Below are 21,150 nucleotides of genomic sequence, written 5' to 3'. Positions count from 1 at the left end.
CACTGACCACTGATAGAAAAAAAAATCGCATCAAACGCAATACTGGACACCATTTTCATACCCGCGCATCTGTTGAAGGTACTATAATATCTCGCAATACAAAATCGTGTGCTTGGATCCGCAAACACCTGTTGTCTACCGGCCCCTGGCGAGTGTTGAACGGCCAGTGCCTTTTGTCCTTGGCAACTGAAATCGAATTACCGTCTTTACACTCCCGGGGCCGATACCTTTGGCTTCTTCAGCAACATGGTCATGGCTGCCACAATGACGGGGACGACGCTGACAATCTCACCCAGACCGGCGTAGGCTGGTGGAATGCGAATATTGACGAATGCACCAGACGCCAGGAGAATGGCCAGAACGTTGTACACGGCGGACCATGCAAAGTTGAAGACCATGCGTCGAAAGCTTACGCGACTAATTTCCAAGAAGAAAGGAATTCCCTCGAGTCCATTGAGAAGAACAACGTCGGCAGCTTTTCCGGTGACATCACTGGCGGACAGAACACTGCCGAGCTGGACACCAACATCTGCTTGCGATACAGCAACGGCGTCATTGGTTCCGTCCCCAACAAACATGACGCATTTCCCCTCCTGCATTAGTTTAGCGACGTAGTCTCGCTTTTCGGCAGGTGTGCATTGTGACACAATGTTGGGAATTCCGACTTCAGAGCCAACCATTTCAACAGCGTGCTTCTGGTCACCCGAAACCAGATGGGTGGTAATATTGCGTCTTGCTAATTGGGAGACAACTCCGGCAGCCTCTTTGCGAAGATGAGTCCGAAGACCAAACAAGGCGATAGGTGCTCCATCCTGGGTGACGACCAAAAGTGTCATGCCGTCATTTTGAAGACGCGAAACTTGGTCGTGAGAAGCAGTTTTGGTCCACTTGGGATTTCCGGCTCGAAGTATGGTACCATCGAGTTTGGCCTCAACTCCAGCTCCAGGGATGACTTGAACGTCTTTGAGGGCCTCGGCAGGAATACTCTGGTCTTTCAAATAGTTGGCAACAGCGAGGGAAACCGGGTGCTTGTTACCGGCGACCAAGGCCTTCGCAATTGATATTGCCATGGCTTCATTAATGAGAAGGACTTGTTCCTTCACATCCAATTTTTCTTCAGTAATGGTGCCAGTTTTGTCAAAAACAACATCCGTCACTTTGCGGCCTCGCTCTGTGCATTCCGCAGACTTGATAATGACACCGCTGCGGGCGGCAATGCCTCCCGCAATGACAAGAACCATGGGCACGGCCAGGCCGAGGGCGCAGGGGCAGGAGACGGCCAAAGTGGCGACAGCATAAGTGATGGCATTCGAGATAGACTGGCCGGCCTTGTATTTGCGAACTTTGAAGCCGACAACCAGCCATACAATCACGACAATGATGGCAACTGCGGTGACAACCGGCACGAACCAGCTTGCAACGCGGTCTGCATAGTCCTGCAACTTGGGCTTTGAATTCTGTGCCTCTTCAACAAGCTGTGCAATGTCGGTCACAGTATTCTTGCCCGGAAGTCGAGTCAGTTGAGCAATCAAGGTACCATTTTTGTTGACTGTACCAGCAATTACCGCGTCGCCTGGCCCTTTGGATACCGGAACACTCTCTCCCGTGAGCATTGACTCATCAACATCGCTTTGGCCGCTAAGAACGAGACCGTCAGTGGGCACGCCCGAGTCAGGTCCAATCTTGAATTTGTCGCCATATTGCAACAAGCGGGCATCAATGGTTCTATCTTTATTGTTCTCAACGATGACAGCCGTAGTAGTTTGGAGAGATCGCAAAGACACAGCCTCGACGGCTCGGATACGCGCAAAAGCAGCCACGAGTCGACCCAAGATGACGAGGGTGATCAGAAGAGTACTGGTCTCAAAAAATTCCGATGTCTCAAGCGGCTTGCCAGCCATGCGAAATCCAAAAGCCACAACGGAATACACGTATGCCGCAGTGATGCTGATGACCACAAGCATATCCATCTCAATGGTGCAACTGTGAATGAGAGCGCCGATGGCCGGGCGATAGAAGTCGGGAATGGCGATAAGCTGGACAAGTGTGGCTAATACGAGGGAAATAATGGCCCGCGTTTTTTCGTTAACAGGGGTACTCCCCCAAGCCAAAACCAGGACAGGAATGGTAAGAACAGCCGCGAGAATAGTCTTGATAAGTTGGTCATAGAGTCTCTTGCGGCCGCTCGAGACCGACGGATCATCGCCAGGAGGAGCAAGCCCCTCGACTTGGCCTTGGAGCTTCTCGAACAAATCTCTCGCCCCAATCGTGGTTGGGACATAGCTTAAGCGAACAGTCGTCTTGCTCAGGATAGTGGTACCGGCGACACCTTCGATGTTGCAATCCAAAAGTGTCTTGGCCGATTTTCCAGATGCCAGCACATCAAGAACCTGGTCATCGCTAGCCATGCGATTGCAACGAAAGTTGGTTGCTCTCTCCGCAGCGCGAATAACCTCGGCTGCGGTGTTAACTGACGTGTCGACCTCGAATTCTGCATGACTCATTACAAAGTTGACTTTGACAGACGATACACCAGCAATCTTGCTTAGAGTGTTGGTCATCTTGTTACCACATCCCGAGCAAGTCATGCCGTCAACGACAAGCATGACATGCTCTAGCCCCTCGACCTTTTCAACATCGCGCTCGATTGAACGATGCCTGTCGGACTTGCTGATATCAAGAGGCTGAATGGTGTCATGGCCCGGCGCGTGGTCTTGGTCGTCGCAGCAATCATGCTTTACCGGCTCGCAGCAGGAGTGGTCTTCCCCTTGGTGCTTAGCCATCTTTCCGCGGCGCCTAATTTCGTGGTGATGGTGAGGACCGTCGTGTCGATGGACCTTTCGCCCGCTGGCGTATATTTCGGCCTTGTCGTCAAGAGCGTTTGTGACAGCGCTAGGTATGGTTTTCTTGGGCTGGTTAGCACAGCACGTCGTCGACCAACCTCGCTCGAGAACGCTTCGACAGATGCAACGAGCAGAGTCGAGATAGGCGCTGTATTGCTTAAATGCTTTTTCCAGGTGGGAGCTGCATGCTCCCGAAGGATGGTGCCCATTTGCGTCGTGCTGGTGTTCATGTCCGGCGGCGGCTGTTCAGTGGTTGTGAGGTGAGCAGAGCGTGCATTATACAAGATGGAGAATTGGGGCAGTGAGAGTCCTTTCAGGGGCAGGACAATGAAGTTGACATACTCTTTTGGTCGAGGTTGTCTGTCTCGCATGTCTTTTCACACTCGAGTGCAGCGGCTGTAAGGATACATTTCTCTTTTTCTCGCTGTCAGACTGGAACTGGTGCCCTCCCCCAACATCGAACATGGATCGCACAGCGTATACTCACCATCGCAGTTCTCCTCATTACTGGAGCAGCAGGCCAGAGTTTCAGAAAGGCTGGGATTGTCACAGCAAAATTCGTCGTCACAGCACTCCCCCTCCTGGGTGCAATGCTCCTCACCCATGCAAGGGTCTGGGCCATGGTCGTGGTCGTGAATGTGTCCGTGGTCCTGGACTTGTTCATGATTGTGGCCGCCGTGGTGGTGGCCGTGTTCTTCGTTGTGAAGACTGTTCTGGTTGTGTTCAGATACCGCTGCGGGAACGGCATCATGGCTGCCGTGGCCAGAGCAGCACTCGGTGCCCATGATTGCGGTTGAAAAGGAAAAGGGTTCGCAAGTGCAAATTCTTAGTCGACGGGATGAAAGCGACTGTTGGGTGCAGTCAGGCGCTTTGGGGTAGATTGCGATTTGGGCAGGAGAGAATCAAAGCAGAAAGGCAAAGAAGGAGATGCAGCAGGATACGTGGGACATATATCAGAGGGGGTAGCGGGGGACGACGCCACGCGGCTTGAATTAAAACAGGAATTCGAGACGGCACCGACAAAGACAGCGACCGAGAAAAGAATCGAAATACTACTAGGTTCGGCCAAATGAGATGCGGCGGCGAGGACAAAGCGGCGGGTGCGGTGTCATCCCTGCATCCCAATCCGATCGGTTCTCGCAAAAGCACCACCGTCACCAAGGGTTGATGGAGTCGCGTCCCCGACTGATTATCGACGGGACTAGGGCAACCCGAAGTCTGGAGCGTCGTCAGCTTCACAGGATGGGGTACAACCACGTTGATGTCGCCACGGCCCGAAACTCCTAACAGCAGTGGCGCCTCATCTGTTGTCGCACTTGTCCGAACACCACATGAATTTGCAGGCCCCAGTTTAAGCGTAAAGCTATCCGGAGACGCGAAACGCTTGTCCCCGTTGAACCAACTTGTACGCCAATGGCCTGATTTTTTTTTCCCCTTCCCTTTCCCGATGCCTACCAGACTTTTCGGGGTGGTGGATCAAAGAAAAAAAACCAGTTGGCATGCGTCACCAGCGCATTCTAGTTTTGCTAGATGCTTCCATCCGTTGGGTCCCACTGCCCATGACTTGGAGTGCGGAAGGCTCCGTCGTCAAGTTTCATCTTTATTCAATAAACCCTTCCCTGGGTGTTTGAATGGATCACGATGCGCCGGGCCAGGCGTCGGGAATATCGGCAAAGTTCGGACAAAACCGACACTTTGGGGCCAAGAAATCACCCCTCCACTGCAAATTGGCCACGAGTGCAGAATTTCAAGCAACCAACACCAGCAGTTGCGCAACCCCGGATTGACTTTTGCGTCACCTTAGGCTGCCGCTCATTGGTTTCGACGATTGCGCATGGTCCCTTTGGCGTGATGAACCAACCGAGCTTTACAAACGCAATCCGCCAAGGATACTCCGTACACGAATCAAGGTAGGTAGCATAGGTAGGTAAGTGAACCCGTGCTCCATATCCTCGGAGTAGATGCCCGATCCCTCCCAGCGGTAGTTACTCACAGAGACGACTGGGAGACATGCCTGTGTTCCAGTAGCGTTCCCAACTTGCCTGCATACGCTCCATCTACGCGTCCGTCCAACTTGAAACTGAACCTATCGGACTATTTGTTAGACATGACGACAATGACAGGGTAGAAAGGGGTGAACAACAGATTCCCCGTCCATGACAAAGCCCGCAGCACCAACAACGCAGTTCCTAGTAGTAGTACTCCGTAGTAGTCAAGATAGCAACCAAAAGCTTGAACTGAACCATGATTGGCCTGTCCACAAGTCGTGTTACAAGAGCGCAGCATGCAAAGGCGCACTGTCCAAGCATACGAGAGTCTCGGCTTAGCACCTGTGTGAGTAGTGAATCCTGGCTCGGATTCACCGAATCGACTACTATTTTCAAAGGCTACCGAGTACCAACATTGAAGTATCGCGTGTCTTGAGCACGCAGCCGTCGCACACGTCAGCCTCGTGTCTGCACATCCCTTCCATCTTCACTCCAGACAGCCAGTTCACCTCTCATCTCCTCGAGCCTCAACAGCAGTGAATCCTCGTCTCGTCAGCTCTACATCAGCCCCCTAAACACAACCGGCGCCCCGTCCCTCACAGTCGCGCACAGCCTCCCCTCCCCGTCGGCCGCATACGTCTCCCCGTCGAGCACGCCCTCCCACCGCCCGCCCGGCCTCCGCGTGAAGAAGCAGTACTCGCGCGTGTGCCCCCGTCCGATATTGCTCGTCAGCACCATCACCCTGCCGCCCTCCCTGCTCCACGCGTACGCCGTCTCGTCCACAAACAGGTGGACGTGGTCGTCGCGCGCCAGCCCGCCGGCCGCCTTCTTCACGCCCGTCAGCTTGCCAATAAACCCGTACAAGTCGCCGCCCGTGCCGAAGCCGCTCCTCCACAGGTCCTCCCTGTTCTCCGGGTCCGCGGCGCCCGCGAAGCCCTGCTCCGTGCCGTAGTACACGACGGGCACGCCGCGCGCGAGGAGCACGTAGGCGAGCGCGTTCTTGAGCAGCGCCACGTTGTCGCCCCTCTGGTGGAGGAAGCGCGGGTTGTCGTGGTTGTCGAGAAAGGTGCCCAGGGCCGAGGGGTCCGGGAACGCGGCGCCCACGCGGTCGTGCATGTCCACCAGGGCCTGGGGGTGGCCGCGCTGCTGGAAGAAGTCGGTGAGCGGGTAGTACACGGGGTAGTTGAGCAGGCCGGGCATGGAGCCGGCGTAGCGGGCGACGTAGGCCGGGTCGCCGTGGAACACCTCGCCGAGGGTGTAGACGGCGGCGGCGGAGGCGAAGCCCGCCCAGTAGTCGTGCTCGACGTGCTTGACCGTGTCGATGCGGACGCCGTCGGGGGCGTACTCCCTGACGAGCCACTGGATCCAGTCGCGGTAGAGGCGGCGGATGGCGGGCGACTGCGTGTCGAGGTCGGGGAGGTTGGCGATTTGGCAGTTCTCGATGGACGTCTGGTTGGAGTAGTCGATCGGGCAGGGGGGGTGGTAGGACGACGCTTGGTCGAGGGGGGAGGGCTGGCGGGAGGCGAGGGCGGACGGGCCCATGTGGTTTGCTACCACGTCTATCATGACGTACATTTGCTGCAGGGTGAGTATGTGGCTGCTTGTGGGTGAGGAAGGAGTCTCGTACCTTTTCGTGGGCGGCGTCGACGAGCTTCTTCAAGTCGTTTGCGCTGCCGTAGTGGGCATTGATGGCGTACAGGTCTTGAGCCCAGTATCCGTGGTAGCCGCCGGCGGCATCTGTCGACATGTTAGTAGTGGCACGGGTTTCGTCTTGCGTTGGCCCTGCGTACTGGCCACCACGGGCGTGATCCAGATGGCGTCAAATCCCATGCCCCTGATGTAGTCGAGCTTCCCCTCGAGTCCCTGGAACGTGCCGCCGCAGTAGTCGCCCAGGTTGCCGCACGGGTCGCCGCCATTGTCGCTGCTGCTTCGGGCAATGCGGTCCGTCAGGGCGAAGTAGATGCTTCGCGATTTCCAGGCGTTCTTGTCGGCGGCGTGGGCGAGCTGCGCCAGCAAAGTGAGCGTTGTTGGCAACGATGGCTTCATAGCGGCGGGCACTAGGTCACGGTGGGAGTTGGCTGTGAAGTGATTTTGCACAACGCCACCAACCAGTTTTTCAGAAGGGGTATGGCACTTGCTATATATTGACACCTGTCGTGGAACGATGCCGCCTTCTTCCTAGTGTATAGTGAATCCTCCCATCATGCAGCACACCGTTTCCCATGACCGGCAATCACCTCTCCATCAAGCAGGTCCTCTTGGCGTCCCGAATCAGTCCATGACATGCCCGTCAACAATAGGCCCGAGAAGGCCCGCTCGGAGGTAGCATCGTCTCAATCCAGGACGGCTTTTGATCTGCAAGGGTTCCGGTCTGGGGTAGCATCGCCGAGGACTAAACTGGTAGTTCAGCCGCCTCCCGCGTGGACATTGGACTGGAGATGGACAAGGAGCCGGCCGGCGTCCCGGCTGGTTTCGGTGCCCAAGTGCAGGAGCTGTTTTGCCTTGTAGCACGTGGCGTTGCGGACTCTGGCAGAATGTATGCATTTGCCTCATGTCGAGATCTGCAGATGTGGTGTTGGCATTATGTGCTGGCTGTGATGGATTATGGACGTGAATTGTCATCTTGGCCCCAGGGTAGGATTCGATTTGCACCCGATTCATCAGTGAACGGAGCTTGATCAAGGTCGCGCCTTGTAGCGGATTCGTGGCATCGGCGAGTTTGTAAAGTGGCGTGATTCCAATTCGATCTGAGCATCGTTTTCATCCTTGGCAAGTATTTGGGCGGTTGTTTGGATGCAAGTGTCATCGCGTTGGGCTATTTTACTTGGGGAACGGCACGAGCATGTCTCGATTCGGAAACGCTTGCCTCTTTTGTGTACCTGATGTTGTGCACCGTGCCGAGAATATGTGTCACGCGCCGAGCCGTGTCTTGACTGCGCTGGGATGGGTAGGGGAATACCATGGTACCAGGCGTTTTATGTGCGACCTGCACATGTGCTGTCTCACTGCTGGCCGTGGAGGCCATCTAATTAGCTACGATGCAGAACCAGACTGCAAGTTGCCATGTATTCAGATAACCCTAACCCCAGACCTAACCATTTGGCAGAGAGCAATAGTACTAATAAAAGCCATGTTGGCCAACATTAGTGTCAAAGACTGACATGAATGGCAGTCATTCACATATTCCCGCTTTAGTTTAAGTAATTAATTATACAAGAACGACTATGCCGGCATAACACTTTGGCTGCAGCGTACATCTTGCGCCGGCACGACCATTACCACTTTTGACGCTGTTAGCACCTTTATCCAAGCCATAGCAATCACCAGCAAATGTCAACAGCGTAGGTGTATTAGACTTGAAATATACACAAGCGTATTGAATCAACATGCGGCTGCCAATCCCTTCATGCAGGTGGACCACGTTTCCCACCAAACGACCACCATCGATTGGGCAACGAAGCAATATTGCTTGCGGCTGAGGCGTCGGAGCCCTCAGCCGCTTGGCGTTGCGACGAAGAAATAGCCATCGCAGCCCAAGGCGCGCCTCAGACCATTATCAACTCCTGCCTCTATTGTACCAGACAGTCGATGGCACCCAGCCCAGCCATCACCATGTTCAGAATGCGCAGCCCAGAAATATATCCCTACGCGCCGCTCGACCTGTCGCGGCAAACATTTCGTCTCATCCGGCTCCTCCCCCCAAAACCACCAGTAATACCAGGCTGCTACGGCACGCTGCGGATCGAAATAATCGAAGCCGAGATTGACGCCGCCTCCAGGCCGTCGCGTGCGTACGACGCCCTCACATACGTCTGGGGCGTCGCGGCCCACGAGAAGCCGAACCGCGCCATCATCGTAGAAGACCGCGGCGCATCGTACCGCCTCTGGATCCATCGCCCGCTGGAGCTCGCCCTCCTGCACCTCGTCCAGGACAGAGCCACGCACCTCCCGCTCTTCGTGGACCAGATATGCATCAACCAGGACGCCAACGGCGGCGGGTACAACGAAAAGGCGCACCAGGTGCGTCTCATGCGGGCCATTTACTCGCGCTGCCGCCGGGCCCATTTCCTCGCGCTGCCGCCGCGCCCTCGTCTGGCTGGGCACCGCGACCCGCGCGTCAGACGAATGGTTCACTTACACCCGCGAGATATGCCACTCAGGCCTACTAAGCGGGCTCATGGGCCCCCGGGCGCCGAGCTTCATGCGCGTCTTCGACGCCGTCATGGACCCCTCGGTCTCGGTGGCCGGGCAGGCGCGCGAGGACCGCGACGCGCTGCTCGCGCTCGTCCAGCGCCGCGGCGACCAGTACCCTGTCGCCGGGTTCGCCGACGTCCTGGACCGCCCTTGGTTCGGCCGCCTGTGGACGATCCAGGAGGCCTGCCTGGCGCCGGGGGTGACGGTCGTGTGCGGCCGCCAGGCCCTGTGCCTCGAGTGCTTCCGCGCGGGCGCGCTGTTCTTCAGCGTCTGCAACACGCACTGGGTGCGGCAGCCGGGGCCCAGGACCAGGACGGAGCTGCGCCGGCGCGACGCCATCTTCCAAAAGACGCCGCGGCTGCAGCGGGTCGTGCAGGAGCGCAAGGCCATCCACGCGACGGGCGTGCGGCAGAGCTTCTACGACGTCGTGCTCAGGTACAATGTCAACGGGGGCCGGGCCAAGATTGGCGCCACGCTCCCGGAGGACAGGATATTCGGGCTGCTGGGCCTCGCGGCCGACGACGACCCCCTGCGCCGGCGGGTGCGTGTCCGGTACGACGCCGTCGATCCGGAGGCCGGGGTTGCGCGCATCTATACGGAGGTGGCGGCACTCTTGCTGGGGCACAGCGTGGATGCGCTGCTGTACGTCCAGGCGGGCAGGAAGACGGGGGGGCTGCCGTCGTGGGTTCCGGACTGGACAATGGAGCTCAGACTGCCGGTGGGCTATGCGTCGTTGAAAGAGGCCCTGTTCTGTGCCGGAGGACCCGAGGACCAGGGGCGATTCTGCGTCGACCTTGAGGCTGGGCGGCTGACGATCCGGGGATGCATGGTGGGCGAGGTGGTGGCTGTTGGGGGGCGTACGTATCGCGACCGGGTGGATGGCATGATGCAGAGAGACGTCGACTACCGCTGGGCAAAGAAGTTCTTTGACGAGGCTGCGCAATTTACACGGGATGCGGGCGCGATGCGCGACGATGACGAGACCTCGTTGGCCCTGCGGTCCCGGCGGGTTTGCGACTCGGGCTTGAGTCATGGGCAATTTGTGCGTCGGCTGGGCGTGGACGACGGCGTCAGGAGGCTCGGTGTCGTCCATGGCTATTACTACAGAATAGGGCGGCGTCTGCTCGAGTCGGACGAGACCGTCGCAAGTTACCACATCTCGCGCATCTATCGGACCGTTGGCATCACGCCGTGGTACTTTATCCCGCCGCCCGAGATGGACACACTGCGCATGTGCGCGCGAGATCCGTCTTTGGCGTGCAGAGTGTTGTGCAGTGCTCTGGGCGACTTTGTCGAGGACATGGTCGGAATGTGCGTCGCGTCGGCTCGCATATCCGTGGTACCCTACTATCTTCGACTTCGTCGACGGTACGCCAAGGTCACATTACATGTTGGCGATGAGGCTATGAGACAGCATGGCTTCGACCCTGACAAGGGCACGAGAGAAGACATGGCTGCGTTTTCGGACAATATTCTCAAGAATGTCGGGCGCAGGCTGTATCGCACGGCGACAGGGTACGTGGGCATAGGGCCGCCGGAGATGAGGGCAGGAGACGCAGTGACGGTGTTTCACGGCGGCACCACGCCTCATCTACTGAGGAGGGTGGCACGTCCAGAATCAGGAAATGGCGAGTTGTGGCAGTACGTTGGGGAAGCGTATTGTGACGGCATGATGCATGGCGAGGCGTTGGAGGCAACATCTGAGCGCAGCTTTACTCTGTGCTAATGCTTTCTTATATGGAGGCAGGGATCTCGGTCTGAAGTCGTCGAGGTTACATGAGGGCGACTCTGTCGCATGGCGAAGGCTGCTTTTGATGCTTGGTTCTCCCCGGCGCTCTGACTCTATGCAGCATCGGCAAAGGATGTTGGCACTTGCTACACGTCGGCGTCTGGTGGTTACACTTGAGAAGAAGAGCGCGGTGCCATTTCGGCTCTAAACAGGCGCCTCGGCCGAATCCGCCAAGAGTGGCAAAGTCAAGACGCAGCAGTCAAGCCACCCGGCCATGTTATAAAAGGGCCGGATTTCTTAAAGGGATCAACCAATGCTCTTGTTGGCCCTCTCTTGGAAGGGCTAGCGGAAATAGCAACCAGTCGAGTTCTCCCCATCACGAGAGACAAGTCAGACATACATGGCCACACAAGGCCTAGAACTCGACAACAACGACAACAATCTCGGCCCGTCATACAACTGGACTCCAATAGGACAGGCCAGTGTACAGCCGTCCAGTCGCATTTCTTGTCTCTTAAGGAAAAAGACAACCCGGGTTGGCCAGCTAGCGAGACAACTTGGAAGTGAGTGTATGGCAGAAACACAGACAGATCCTTCATCGGGTTAGCTCCACCCGCAGACTTGCAGCGCGGGGGAGCCAAACCACGGCAGAGCACGACCAACGATCCAATCAGGTCCTGCGACCATGTCGGGGTTGGGCACTGGCCACGCCTAACCGCTCCTTGACAGCTCGCGGGACACCATCAGGATGGCCTGGGCCCCTTGCTCTTGCAGTCGATAGCGCCGCTACCCCAGGTTATGATGGGATGACAACCTCGGGTCCGTCCACCAGACGCCAGCGGCAAATAGCTTGTGATGGGAACGGGTTGTGTCCATGTCGTCCCGTAGGGGGCAGCACGAGGGCTTGGCCAAAGTATGTATATACACGACCATGGTCGCATTCCCGCAAGACGCTGCCCACCGCGGCGATTTGAGTTTTGCTAACAGTCGACTAGCGGAAAAACCACGCTCGTTCAGAAACGCCATTCGTTTGATCTTGTTCTTGCCCCAGGCCCTCTCCACCCATGAAGTTCCTCCTCTTCGCCTCGACGGCCTTGGCCCTCGCCAGGCGCCAGGGCGACGTGCTCTCGGCCGACGTTGCCGCCATTGTCACGAGCGTCACGGCTCTCCAGACACGGGTCAACGAGTTCCAGGGCGCGGCGCAGGCGGACGCCTTGATCGCCGCCTCCAACGGCGTGGTCGCGGCCATCAAGAAGGGTACTGCGGATGCCCGTGCCTCTCCGTCGTTGAGCCAGGACGAGGCGTTTGGACTCGTCCCGCCGCTGCAAAACCTGATTGGCGTTGTCAACAAGACCGTCGGTGATTTGGTCGCCAAGAAGCGCGTCTTTGCTGACTCTGGCCGCGGCTGCGAGGTCTACCCGCAGCTCGTGGAGCAGAGGGTCGACTCCCAGGCCTTTTCTGATGCCCTCGTCGCCAAGGTTCCCGACGCGTTGAAGGGCATTGCTGGCCAAATCTCTGCTCCCATCTTGAAGAGTCTGGCTGATGGTGCCGCCGCGTTCAAGGACGTCGTGTGTGCTGCCACCTCGACCAGCGCCACGCAGTCTGCTACTATTTCCGTCTCGTCAACCGCCTCTTCTGCCGGCTCTGTCACCACGACTGGCGGCGGCACGTCCGTTTCGTCTCCGGCTTCCACGTCTGGCGCGCAGACTGGTAGCGCTTCCGGAACCGCCACCGAGCCCGGGTCTGCTACCGGCACCAAGACGTCTGGCACCGCGACAGGTACCACCGCGACTGGCTCCAAGACTCGCACTGGTTTCGGTACAGCTACGGCTACCGCCTCCGAGTCTTGCGGTGAGACTACCACTGTGCAAGTACCTGTGACGGAGACTATCCCTTGCACCACGACTGGGGGTTCCGGTTCTCACCCAACTGGTGGTCCTGGATCTCAACCCTCCAGTGGTTCTGGCCCCCAACCCACTGGCGGCTCCGGTTGCCCAGGCTGTGCTCCTGGACAAACCAGCCCCGGATCCGGATCTGGCCCCCATCCCACCAGCACCCTTGTCCCTATCCCATCAGGTGGCGAAGGCGGCCACGGAGGCAGCGGAGGAAATGGAGGAAGCGGAGGCAGCGGTGGAAGCGGCGCTCACCCGTCCCCCAGCTCTCCTGTCATAGTCGCCGGCGCTCCCCGGGGTGAAATCCCCCTCGCCGTACATGTAGCCATGGCTGCCATTGTGGGTGCAGTGGGTGCTGCTCTCTAAGCGATTGATTTATTTGGACTGCCATGTGGAGGAAATGACTAATTTGACCCGTTGTCGTGGTTTGCAAAAAAACGGCCCCCGTGGTCTCGACTCTTCCGGTAGATGTGTGTGTATCTGGCCACTTTGCGCCCTTTCCATGAATTGCAGATTGATTTTTCTTCTTTTTTTCCCAATGTGTCCCCTCGCAGTGCCGCGTCACGGGTAAATGGCGCCTGTAGCTGATTCACACGGCTTTTGTGCGCAGGGCATCATGCCACCTTTGACATGTCGAGTCTGATGGACCACTCTGCTACATGTACAGTGACACATGCACGGGCAGATCACGCCATGGCTTCTTTTGTTCATCCAGAACCCCCTCCTGGTTGGGACGCTTCACGTCCATTGGGCCCAGTGTGCGCCAGGCGTTCCGGCCTCGACGCTCGTCCTCCCGCCAAAGGCGCCACCGGCCGTAGGATCCATGTGCTACCAGCTTGACTACATAGAGCCGTGAGGAGCTGAAAAGTCTGGCAATGAAAAGGGGGCTTGACGTGGCGTGCGGCTTCTCTCCACCCGTGACTGACGGGGCCTGGCTCCCCCAGATTTTGGGGAAGAGCCATCGGCCGAGCGGTTACATCGTCCGGAGCTCAGGCCCGGTGTCGGACTGGCGCGAGCCAAGCGTCCATTTGCTCATCAATCTTCAATCTTCGCATTCACGCATAAACAGCGGGGTAGATGGGGAAGGGCCCCTGTGTGGAACGCCAAGGGCCTCTTCCTCCAACACAATCACCTGGTTCGACGGCCATGTTGTGCGTCTTTGTGTCTGCGCATCGTGATTCGATCACGGCCACGTCGCCCCGGCTCGACAACTGCCGCCGCGTATTGTACATACATGCAGATTCTGTCTGGTCTTCCGGAATAGTATCCCAGGTTTCCAGCCCACGCTGCTCGGTTGCCAGACTGCCGGCTGGAATCTCGGCTCGCCGTGGCCAGTGCTGCCCCTCCCCCGGAATCTGTCACGGGTTCCTGGCATGTCTGGTCAACGGTCTGCTTTCCTTTGGCAGGATTCTCGTTGGCCCGTCGAGGCATAGCACGTACTACTATTGTACTACCGGGCGTGGGGCCTCGCCCATCGCATACTACATGTAGGCCATAATAGGATGCGCAGTATATGGCCAGGCCCTCAGGGTAAGGTTCCTGGTGCGCTTTTTGGCTCGGCCACACATGTCCGCGCGTGGCCAGGACGACCATGGCCATGCCCCGAAAGGAAGTTGCCAAGATGGAGGGCGTATATGGAACTATGGGGTGCTATATGTGGTGTAACCACACTCTGGGCGGGCCTGGCGCGTCCCTTGCTCTCGCACTGAGAAGCTCCTTGAGGCTGCGACGATGTTCACGTTCCTCGCCGAGGCTTCACAAGGAAACTATACTGATGGCGTGAGAGCGGTGCTCGATGCCGCCTGTGATGTGCTGCTGCTCCATCAGGGCGCGGCGCCGGCTTGAAAAAGTATAAAACAGGGCCAACAGCCCGCCGTTTCTAGACTTGAGCCCATCCATCATCTTCCTCTTATTTCCAAACACTGCAAATCACGGCCTCTTTCCGTCTACCCCCAACAAACAATCTTGTTCAAGACCCCAGACCAGAAAAAATGCTTTCCATCAAGAACCTCCTCTTCCTTGCTGTCGCCGCCACCGGCTCCGTCATCAAGCGTGACGCCGCTCAGGTCAAGCAGGATCTCCAGACCATCAACGCTGACACCCAAGCCGTCTTAAACGCCGTCAACAGCTACAATGGTGGTCTGGCCAACGCTCTGCCCATCGTGACTGCCCAGCAGCAGCTCTCAAAGGACCTCAAGACCGGCACCACGAATGCCAACAACGCCGGCCCCGTCAGCGACGCCGACGCCGATGAAATCCTCGCCTACGTCAAGGACACGCTTTTTCCTTCTACCGAGAATACCCTCGCCGCCTTGGAGGGCAAGAAGGCTACGTTTGCCAACGACGGCCTGACCAGCACTGTCAAGAGCAGCCTGGAGTCCCTCAAGAAAGACACCGGCGACCTCAGCGACGCTCTTAAAAATGGAGCTCCTGCTGATAAACAGCCCGAGGCCGAGGGGCTCAAGAACCAGATTGCCGCCAGGTTTGACAGCGCTATTGCCCAATTTTCCTAGAGAGTCTCTGCTCTCTTGCGAGACAGGATTCCCGCTCATATCATCTCGGGGGTGCGGAAATACAACACCCCCTTGGCATGCACTGTAGCTTAGCGAAAAGTACCAGACACTTTGAACCGGTTCCGACATGAGTCTTTGGCCAATGCGCATATGTCTAGATAGCGAATTTGAAACAGTCCTTACCGTGTAGCCTTTTTCTTCTTCTCTGCAATTGACGGACCCTGCCGGTCCCTTGTGAACCGTGAAGCTGTCGAGTTGCCCGCCGGCGCCTTGTAAGTGACGGCGGCAACGTCTGCCCAAAGAATCCGGCTGCATGTCAGCGTAGCCACCCGCTCATCCGGCGGCGTTCGGCCCAGCCCATTTCAGACGAAGCAGCTTCCTGCATATCCAGTGTCCGCAACCGCTTGTAGTTATGCTCCACTAGATTTGTCGCCTCTCTGGGACCGATGCATTACTGTGCAGGAGTGTAGAACGCCGTGAGTGGGGAGGCTTAGTTCCTGTAGTACTTGCAGCACGTGCCTTGAAGTTCATGCGCAAGGCTCTCACTGCAGGCTCTATCGTTTGTCGAATCACGTCAATCTGGTACGATAATGAGAGGCGGCTTGTATTTAGCCTGATTGGGAAGCAATGGCCAGTTGGTCTCTCCTTGCCACTTACATCAGCCAGGCAAAACCCTAACCCTAGCCGGTTTTTTTCTCTTTTTTGATAAGACTTTTGTCTCGTTCAGATACAGAAATACAGACACGTATAGTCATGGGCTTTGTTTCCCCATGGTAACCTGCTAGTATTGTAACGACAGAGGCCTGCCCAACATGCAAGAAGCGAGTCCATTTAGTGCCAACTCGATGTTCAATGTGCATATTGCTCGTTGCTGGCTTTGAACCATTGTCAGCTTGACGTAAAAGTCCCAGTATGCTTTACTTGATAGGCGATGACATTGTCACAAGCCCATCCATCGTGGCGCGAGACGTACGAGATGCCACCCTTGGCTCCCGGTCATCGGTGAGCAGTGAGGCAAGCCGCAAAAGCATCACTGGCTGAAGCCAAATTCACAGATAGAATCACAGTCCACTTTGTAAAAGAAAAATCCCAAATTACTTGGACCTATTGCGACTTGTGCTACAAAGAGAGACTTATTTCAAGGTTGAGATTCTAGTTGAACCGAGTCGTATCGGCGTCGGGGCTGCTGAAGTCTCCGTGGCCCGATGCTCCGATGCTCCGCCACCGATTCCGATCGTCAGACATGTCATCACTCATCAACCACATCTCAGTAAAGCTACAACTCCATCAACCATACGTCTAATTCGCTCGAATTATATCGCATAAGGCCCCGAAATAAACCCAAGAGAATATATTTGATCATCTCGGGCTGAAGCCGGAAAGCTCAGCGACATGGTCGCATCACAACCGCCGCTCGCAAGTAGACGACGAGATAAGCCACAGCTATCCTGCAATCTATGCAGAAGTAGAAAGTAAGAAGATTCACCGCGAATCCGATCCTCAATGCACCGTACTGACTTACAGGCAACGATGCGACCGGCAACAACCGTGCGATGCGTGTGCATCTCGCGGTCTGTCCGCTTCATGTCACTACCCTAATGCCACTGTTCGGGCATCCTCAAAAGACCCAAAGACCCCATCCACGTTCCAGGGACGACTCAATCATCTAGAAGGGTTGGTGGTTCAATTGATGAACAAGTCAGCAGCCGAGCCGCGTCTCTGTGCGAAATGTTCCGATACACTGCCAACGACAAGCGACACTGCAACGCCACCCATGGCACCAGACCATTCAACAGCCGGAAAACTGCATGTGGATAATTCAAAAACAGCATATGTCGGCGGTTCACACTGGAAAGCCGTGCTGGAGAGCATCTCCGAGTTGAAGACGCTCAGCGAGGAAGAACCAGATGACAGCGACAGGCCTTCTCCGGAGCAACAGACAGAGTACGGGCTAGAGGATAGCATTCTCATCCCTGGAACCACAAGGGAACGTCCCAGGCTTTTATACGGATGGCACAAACCAGCTTCCGTGGCCGATATTTTGGCAGCCATGCCGGAGAAGAGTGTCGTGGACCGGCTCGTATCCAGCTATTTCAGCAACCCGCCCATACCACACGGTTGGTAACGCACCCTATTTTCCATGCAGAAAGGATGGCTGTACTGACATCAAGACAGTCCTTTTGCACCCAGGCAGCTTCTCCCGACAAGTATGCAAAATCCGGTCCTCAGCAACATGCATCTCTGCCGTCGTCACTAACAAGCCCGGCTGTAGTACGAGAGATTCTGGGCCGATCCGTTCAACACGCCCCTGACGTGGATAGCCCTCCTCTACGGCATCATGTGTCTCGCCACGCAGGCCGAAACCTTTCAAAGCCTGGTCCTCGAAAACAGCCTCACGCCGCAAACGCCGGTCCCGAGCATGCCCCCCTCGCGGCCCAAGTACCTCGACCAGGTGGAACAGAGCCTCATAGCAGGAAACTACAGTAACGGCGGGCCCTTTGCCCTCGAGGCCCTCCTGCACTACACCATCGTCGAGCAGACGAGGTACCCCGACGCCGACGTCGGCACCTGGCTGCTGACGGGCGTCATCGTCCGCCTCGGCCTCCGCATGGGCTACCACCGCGACCCGTCGCACTTTCCCGGCATCACGCCGTTCCAGGGCGAGATGCGGCGGCGCATCTGGGTCGTCATGCACGCGCTCGACGTCATGACCTCGCTGCTGCTGGGGCTGCCGCGCGTCATCAAAGACGGCCAGTGGGACACGATGCCCCCGAGGAACATAGACGACTCGGAACTCGACGAGGGTGCTGCCCGTCTTCCGCCGTCGCGGCCAGAGTCTGAGGCCACGCCCGTCTTGCACCTGCTCGCGAAGCACAGGATGCTGGTGGTGCTTGGGGCCATTGCCGATACGAGCATGAGCGTGGCGGCGGACCGGTGCGACGCGTCCGCCCTAGAGACTGAGAAGAGAATGATGGCCCGGCTGAGAGAGGCGTATGACTCTGTACCTGTGAATGCGAAATTCGACGCCGTTTGTACCATCTTGTCCAGTAGACCTAGCGACATGTTGAACCGGCTCAGCATCACGATGCTGTTGCAAAAGGGGCTCATCGTTCTCAACTGGCGCCATGTCATGCCGACTGGGTCCGTTACGAGTCCGGACGTTGATCGGGATACTGTCGGAAGGAGCGGCGGGCGGCTCAAGAGCGACACGGAAGGGTATCAGATTTGCATACAGGCCGCGCTGGAGATCCTACGGGTGCAAGAGACGATTGACCGCGAGACCCGGCCGGGCGGTCTGCTCTTCCCGCTCACCCTGCTGCTGTACTCGGTCGTCAAGCACGAGTTCCTCATGGCAACCACCGTTCTCATCACGCACATGTACCGCGCGGCGGTGGGCCGGCCGGACATCCAGCAAGACTCCAGGGAGAGGATGCTCTCGCAGCAAGTGGAAGTCGCGCTGAGGAAGTCGCACGAGATATGGATTCGCCACAGCGCGCGGTCCAGAGAGGCGCAGCGGGTAGCCAACTTGCTCTCTGTGCTGTTTCGGAGGCTGCAAGACGCGGATATTCAGGGGCTTTGCAAGACGAGGGCGTTGGACCAGACGCCAGGCGTGCAATCTGACGATCAGGGGCTGGCGCTCTTTGGAGAATTCGGTCTCTTGCACCATCTGGAAGACCTGAGTGTATTTTTTGACCTCGCGGTGGCATGAAGAAGCCGGCCGTGGTTACTGTCTTGCCAGCATCGTCATTGGATATCTCTTGGGGACCTACTCTGCGCTACGCTGATTCAGAATATGCCCTGTGTGTCGCGTGCCGGAAAAGAGAAAGTGTTTGTCCTCTTTTTAGGCCGTGTCCGCTGCCCAGAATGCCTCAATACCCACGGAACTTGCGAGTACGGCGTCAGGTACCCTGCCAGCGAGGGTGTAGTGTATGCAGCGAGAAGACATGGTAGTCGACCATGTTGTACTGGTCCCCATTGTCTTTGAATCGAACGTCCGTCTCTTGATCGTGAGAAGAATATGTATTGACACTTGGAATACGTGTGCCGACGGATCCATACCTTTTTCCAATTCTAGCCTATTCGTTAATTATAGGGCAGATGCTGGCTTAGTTTGACCGGACGTAATGTATCAATAGTATTGGGCGTGTTATAGCAGGTTAGCGCAACCCCTTTTACAGCACCACCATGGGGGGTCATCAGGAGATGTAAAGTGGGAGTATGGGCCATGTAGTCCGGTCTAGACAGGACATCTATAGGAGAGCTACACGGGCTCCTTGGGCTAAATTGGAACGATTGTGAACCCCAATATGAAGAGGATCTGGGACATTTGACAGGCTGGCGGCTGGTGCCATTACCGCCATTGAGGCTACACGGCGCGCAGTTGGAACAATATATCTAAAGCACTTGTTAGGAATAGCGATGCGAATTATCCCGCACTCCCTCCCCATCAAAGACTAGCGCACTAACAAACAACATAAAGACGCGACGCAACCCGTCCCTACTTCTTAGCTTCCGGCTCAGTAAAATAGTACCCCTTCATTGCCTCATTATAACGACGCATCTCCTCATCCTCAGCCGCTGCGATTTCAGCATCTGTGGGATGCCCTTTCAGCCCAATACCTCCTACTTGGTCCAAACGGAACGGCGGAAGGTGTTTAGCAACGATTCCCACAGCTTTATACTGAACCATCATAGCATTAAGGCGGTTCACTACCACCGTCATGATTGCTAACGACAGGTCTCTGGGCGCAGAACTGCCCACATCATTGTGATGAGTCCGCCCTCTCTCCCTTAGGTTAATGTACCCTTTTGGCGTTGGGCGGCTCGTCCATGTCCTGCAGAATTCGCCTCTTGATCAACTGGGGGTTCCGTGACCTTTTCCTGTCCTGACACACCATCTTTCTCTGCTGCTTCCGATTCCTTTGGTCGTGCCAGCTCGCTCCCGGCAATGTTGGGTCCCTCCGAGAGTAAGCCTGTCGATCGGTACTCATCTTGACGGTTGCCGCCTGTTCCACTCTCTGCCTCAACATGGCGTCTCTTATAACTAGATTTAGTCGCGTCACCGGCAGTCCCTTGAGGTGAACCAGGCTTCCCATTCCCAGCAATAGCCGGTCCGTCCCTCTTCTCAGCAGAAGAAGGGTCCGAGTTGGTCAGTCTTGTCGGGCTAGAGCCGGTGGTCTCATCACGGGAAGGATTTCCCCGATCCGGCCCATCACTCTCATGAATCTGGCCTCCCCCAGGATTTTCATTCGACAGGTTGCCAACAGCGAGGGCTCGCCTGGTCCCAAGATGATCGGTACGCATGGTTTGCTCTGGAGGACCTGGCCTGGAGCTTTGAGAAGAGGATGTGTTGAATTTTGGGAAGCCAAAACGGGGGCTAATCTTTCGCCGTTTCCCTTGAGCTGGCTCCATGTCTCTAAGGCCTTGGTAAACGAGGGGGGTACAAAAGCAAGGTTCTCTGTTCCTCAGTGGTTGCAGTTTCGAGAAATGCAGGAATCGTCAGGCCAGGAGCCAAATTAAATGCAGGCACGATGAAAGAATACCACGAGCTTAGGTGGTAATTGGGTTGTGAAAGTAGAGAGAATAACAGAAGAAAGGCAAAGGAAATAAGGTGGCTAGAGTGCCCAAAATTACACAGTGCTGCCAGCTGGCAACGATATATGTAACCGATGATTCACTGCCCCCTTACTTTCCAGTTGCCTCCAGCTGGCAAATTATTACATGTCGACAATACATATTAATTTCTTAGCCTCTGCCGCCCCAAAAAAGGTTCCTCATCAGGTCAACCCTTCAGGTGCCCCTCTCTCGGCTTCAACTCCCTCAGCGTATCCTCATGAAATCCCAAATCCTTCACACATTCCCGGCATCACCGTTCCAAGGCGAAATGCGACGGCGAATCTTGGTTGTCATGTGCGCTAGATGCCATGACATCGCTACTGCTGGGCGACGTATCACGGCAGAGTCTGCCGCCAAGGTAAGTGAGTGAGGCTA

General features: G+C 56.6%; 7 protein-coding genes across 7 annotated transcripts; 4 read left to right on the top strand and 3 right to left on the bottom strand.

The window, feature by feature from the left end:
- Positions 1-206: 206 nt before the first annotated feature.
- On the bottom strand, positions 207-3,628 carry MAA_08760 (uncharacterized protein; the record flags this gene model as incomplete). The annotated part of the gene is made up of 2 exons (XM_007826758.1): positions 207-3,085; positions 3,331-3,628. 2 exons carry the CDS (start codon positions 3,626-3,628, stop codon positions 207-209), a joined length of 3,177 nt encoding a protein of 1,058 aa, XP_007824949.1.
- A 1,761-nt stretch (positions 3,629-5,389) lies between these two features.
- On the bottom strand, positions 5,390-6,877 carry MAA_08759 (Alpha amylase; the record flags this gene model as incomplete). Its single annotated transcript, XM_007826757.1, has 3 exons — positions 5,390-6,409; positions 6,459-6,568; positions 6,622-6,877. The coding sequence occupies 3 exons, from the start codon at positions 6,875-6,877 to the stop codon at positions 5,390-5,392; spliced, it is 1,386 nt and encodes a 461-aa protein (XP_007824948.1).
- Positions 6,878-8,443: 1,566 nt separating this feature from the next.
- MAA_11008 (uncharacterized protein) lies at positions 8,444-10,751 on the top strand (the record flags this gene model as incomplete). Its single annotated transcript, XM_011412953.1, has 2 exons — positions 8,444-8,851; positions 8,979-10,751. 2 exons carry the CDS (start codon positions 8,444-8,446, stop codon positions 10,749-10,751), a joined length of 2,181 nt encoding a protein of 726 aa, XP_011411255.1.
- A 1,067-nt stretch (positions 10,752-11,818) lies between these two features.
- On the top strand, positions 11,819-13,012 carry MAA_08758 (Heterokaryon incompatibility; the record flags this gene model as incomplete). The annotated part of the gene is made up of 1 exon (XM_007826756.2): positions 11,819-13,012. The coding sequence occupies one exon, from the start codon at positions 11,819-11,821 to the stop codon at positions 13,010-13,012; it is 1,194 nt and encodes a 397-aa protein (XP_007824947.2).
- Positions 13,013-14,637: 1,625 nt separating this feature from the next.
- Positions 14,638-15,159, top strand: MAA_08757 (Cell wall galactomannoprotein; the record flags this gene model as incomplete). The annotated part of the gene is made up of 1 exon (XM_007826755.1): positions 14,638-15,159. The coding sequence occupies one exon, from the start codon at positions 14,638-14,640 to the stop codon at positions 15,157-15,159; it is 522 nt and encodes a 173-aa protein (XP_007824946.1).
- A 1,774-nt stretch (positions 15,160-16,933) lies between these two features.
- Positions 16,934-18,868, top strand: MAA_08756 (fungal specific transcription factor; the record flags this gene model as incomplete). Its single annotated transcript, XM_007826754.2, has 3 exons — positions 16,934-17,276; positions 17,335-17,366; positions 17,432-18,868. 3 exons carry the CDS (start codon positions 16,934-16,936, stop codon positions 18,866-18,868), a joined length of 1,812 nt encoding a protein of 603 aa, XP_007824945.2.
- Positions 18,869-19,950: 1,082 nt separating this feature from the next.
- MAA_11007 (uncharacterized protein) lies at positions 19,951-20,571 on the bottom strand (the record flags this gene model as incomplete). Its single annotated transcript, XM_011412952.1, has 1 exon — positions 19,951-20,571. The coding sequence occupies one exon, from the start codon at positions 20,569-20,571 to the stop codon at positions 19,951-19,953; it is 621 nt and encodes a 206-aa protein (XP_011411254.1).
- Between the last annotated feature and the right edge of the window lie 579 nt (positions 20,572-21,150).

This window comes from Metarhizium robertsii, assembly GCF_000187425.2.
Source record: "Metarhizium robertsii ARSEF 23 chromosome Unknown MAA_Scf_3, whole genome shotgun sequence".
NCBI lineage: Eukaryota > Fungi > Ascomycota > Sordariomycetes > Hypocreales > Clavicipitaceae > Metarhizium > Metarhizium robertsii.
Note: the sequence above shows the minus strand (reverse complement) of the source record. Positions and strands in the feature narration are given on the sequence as shown.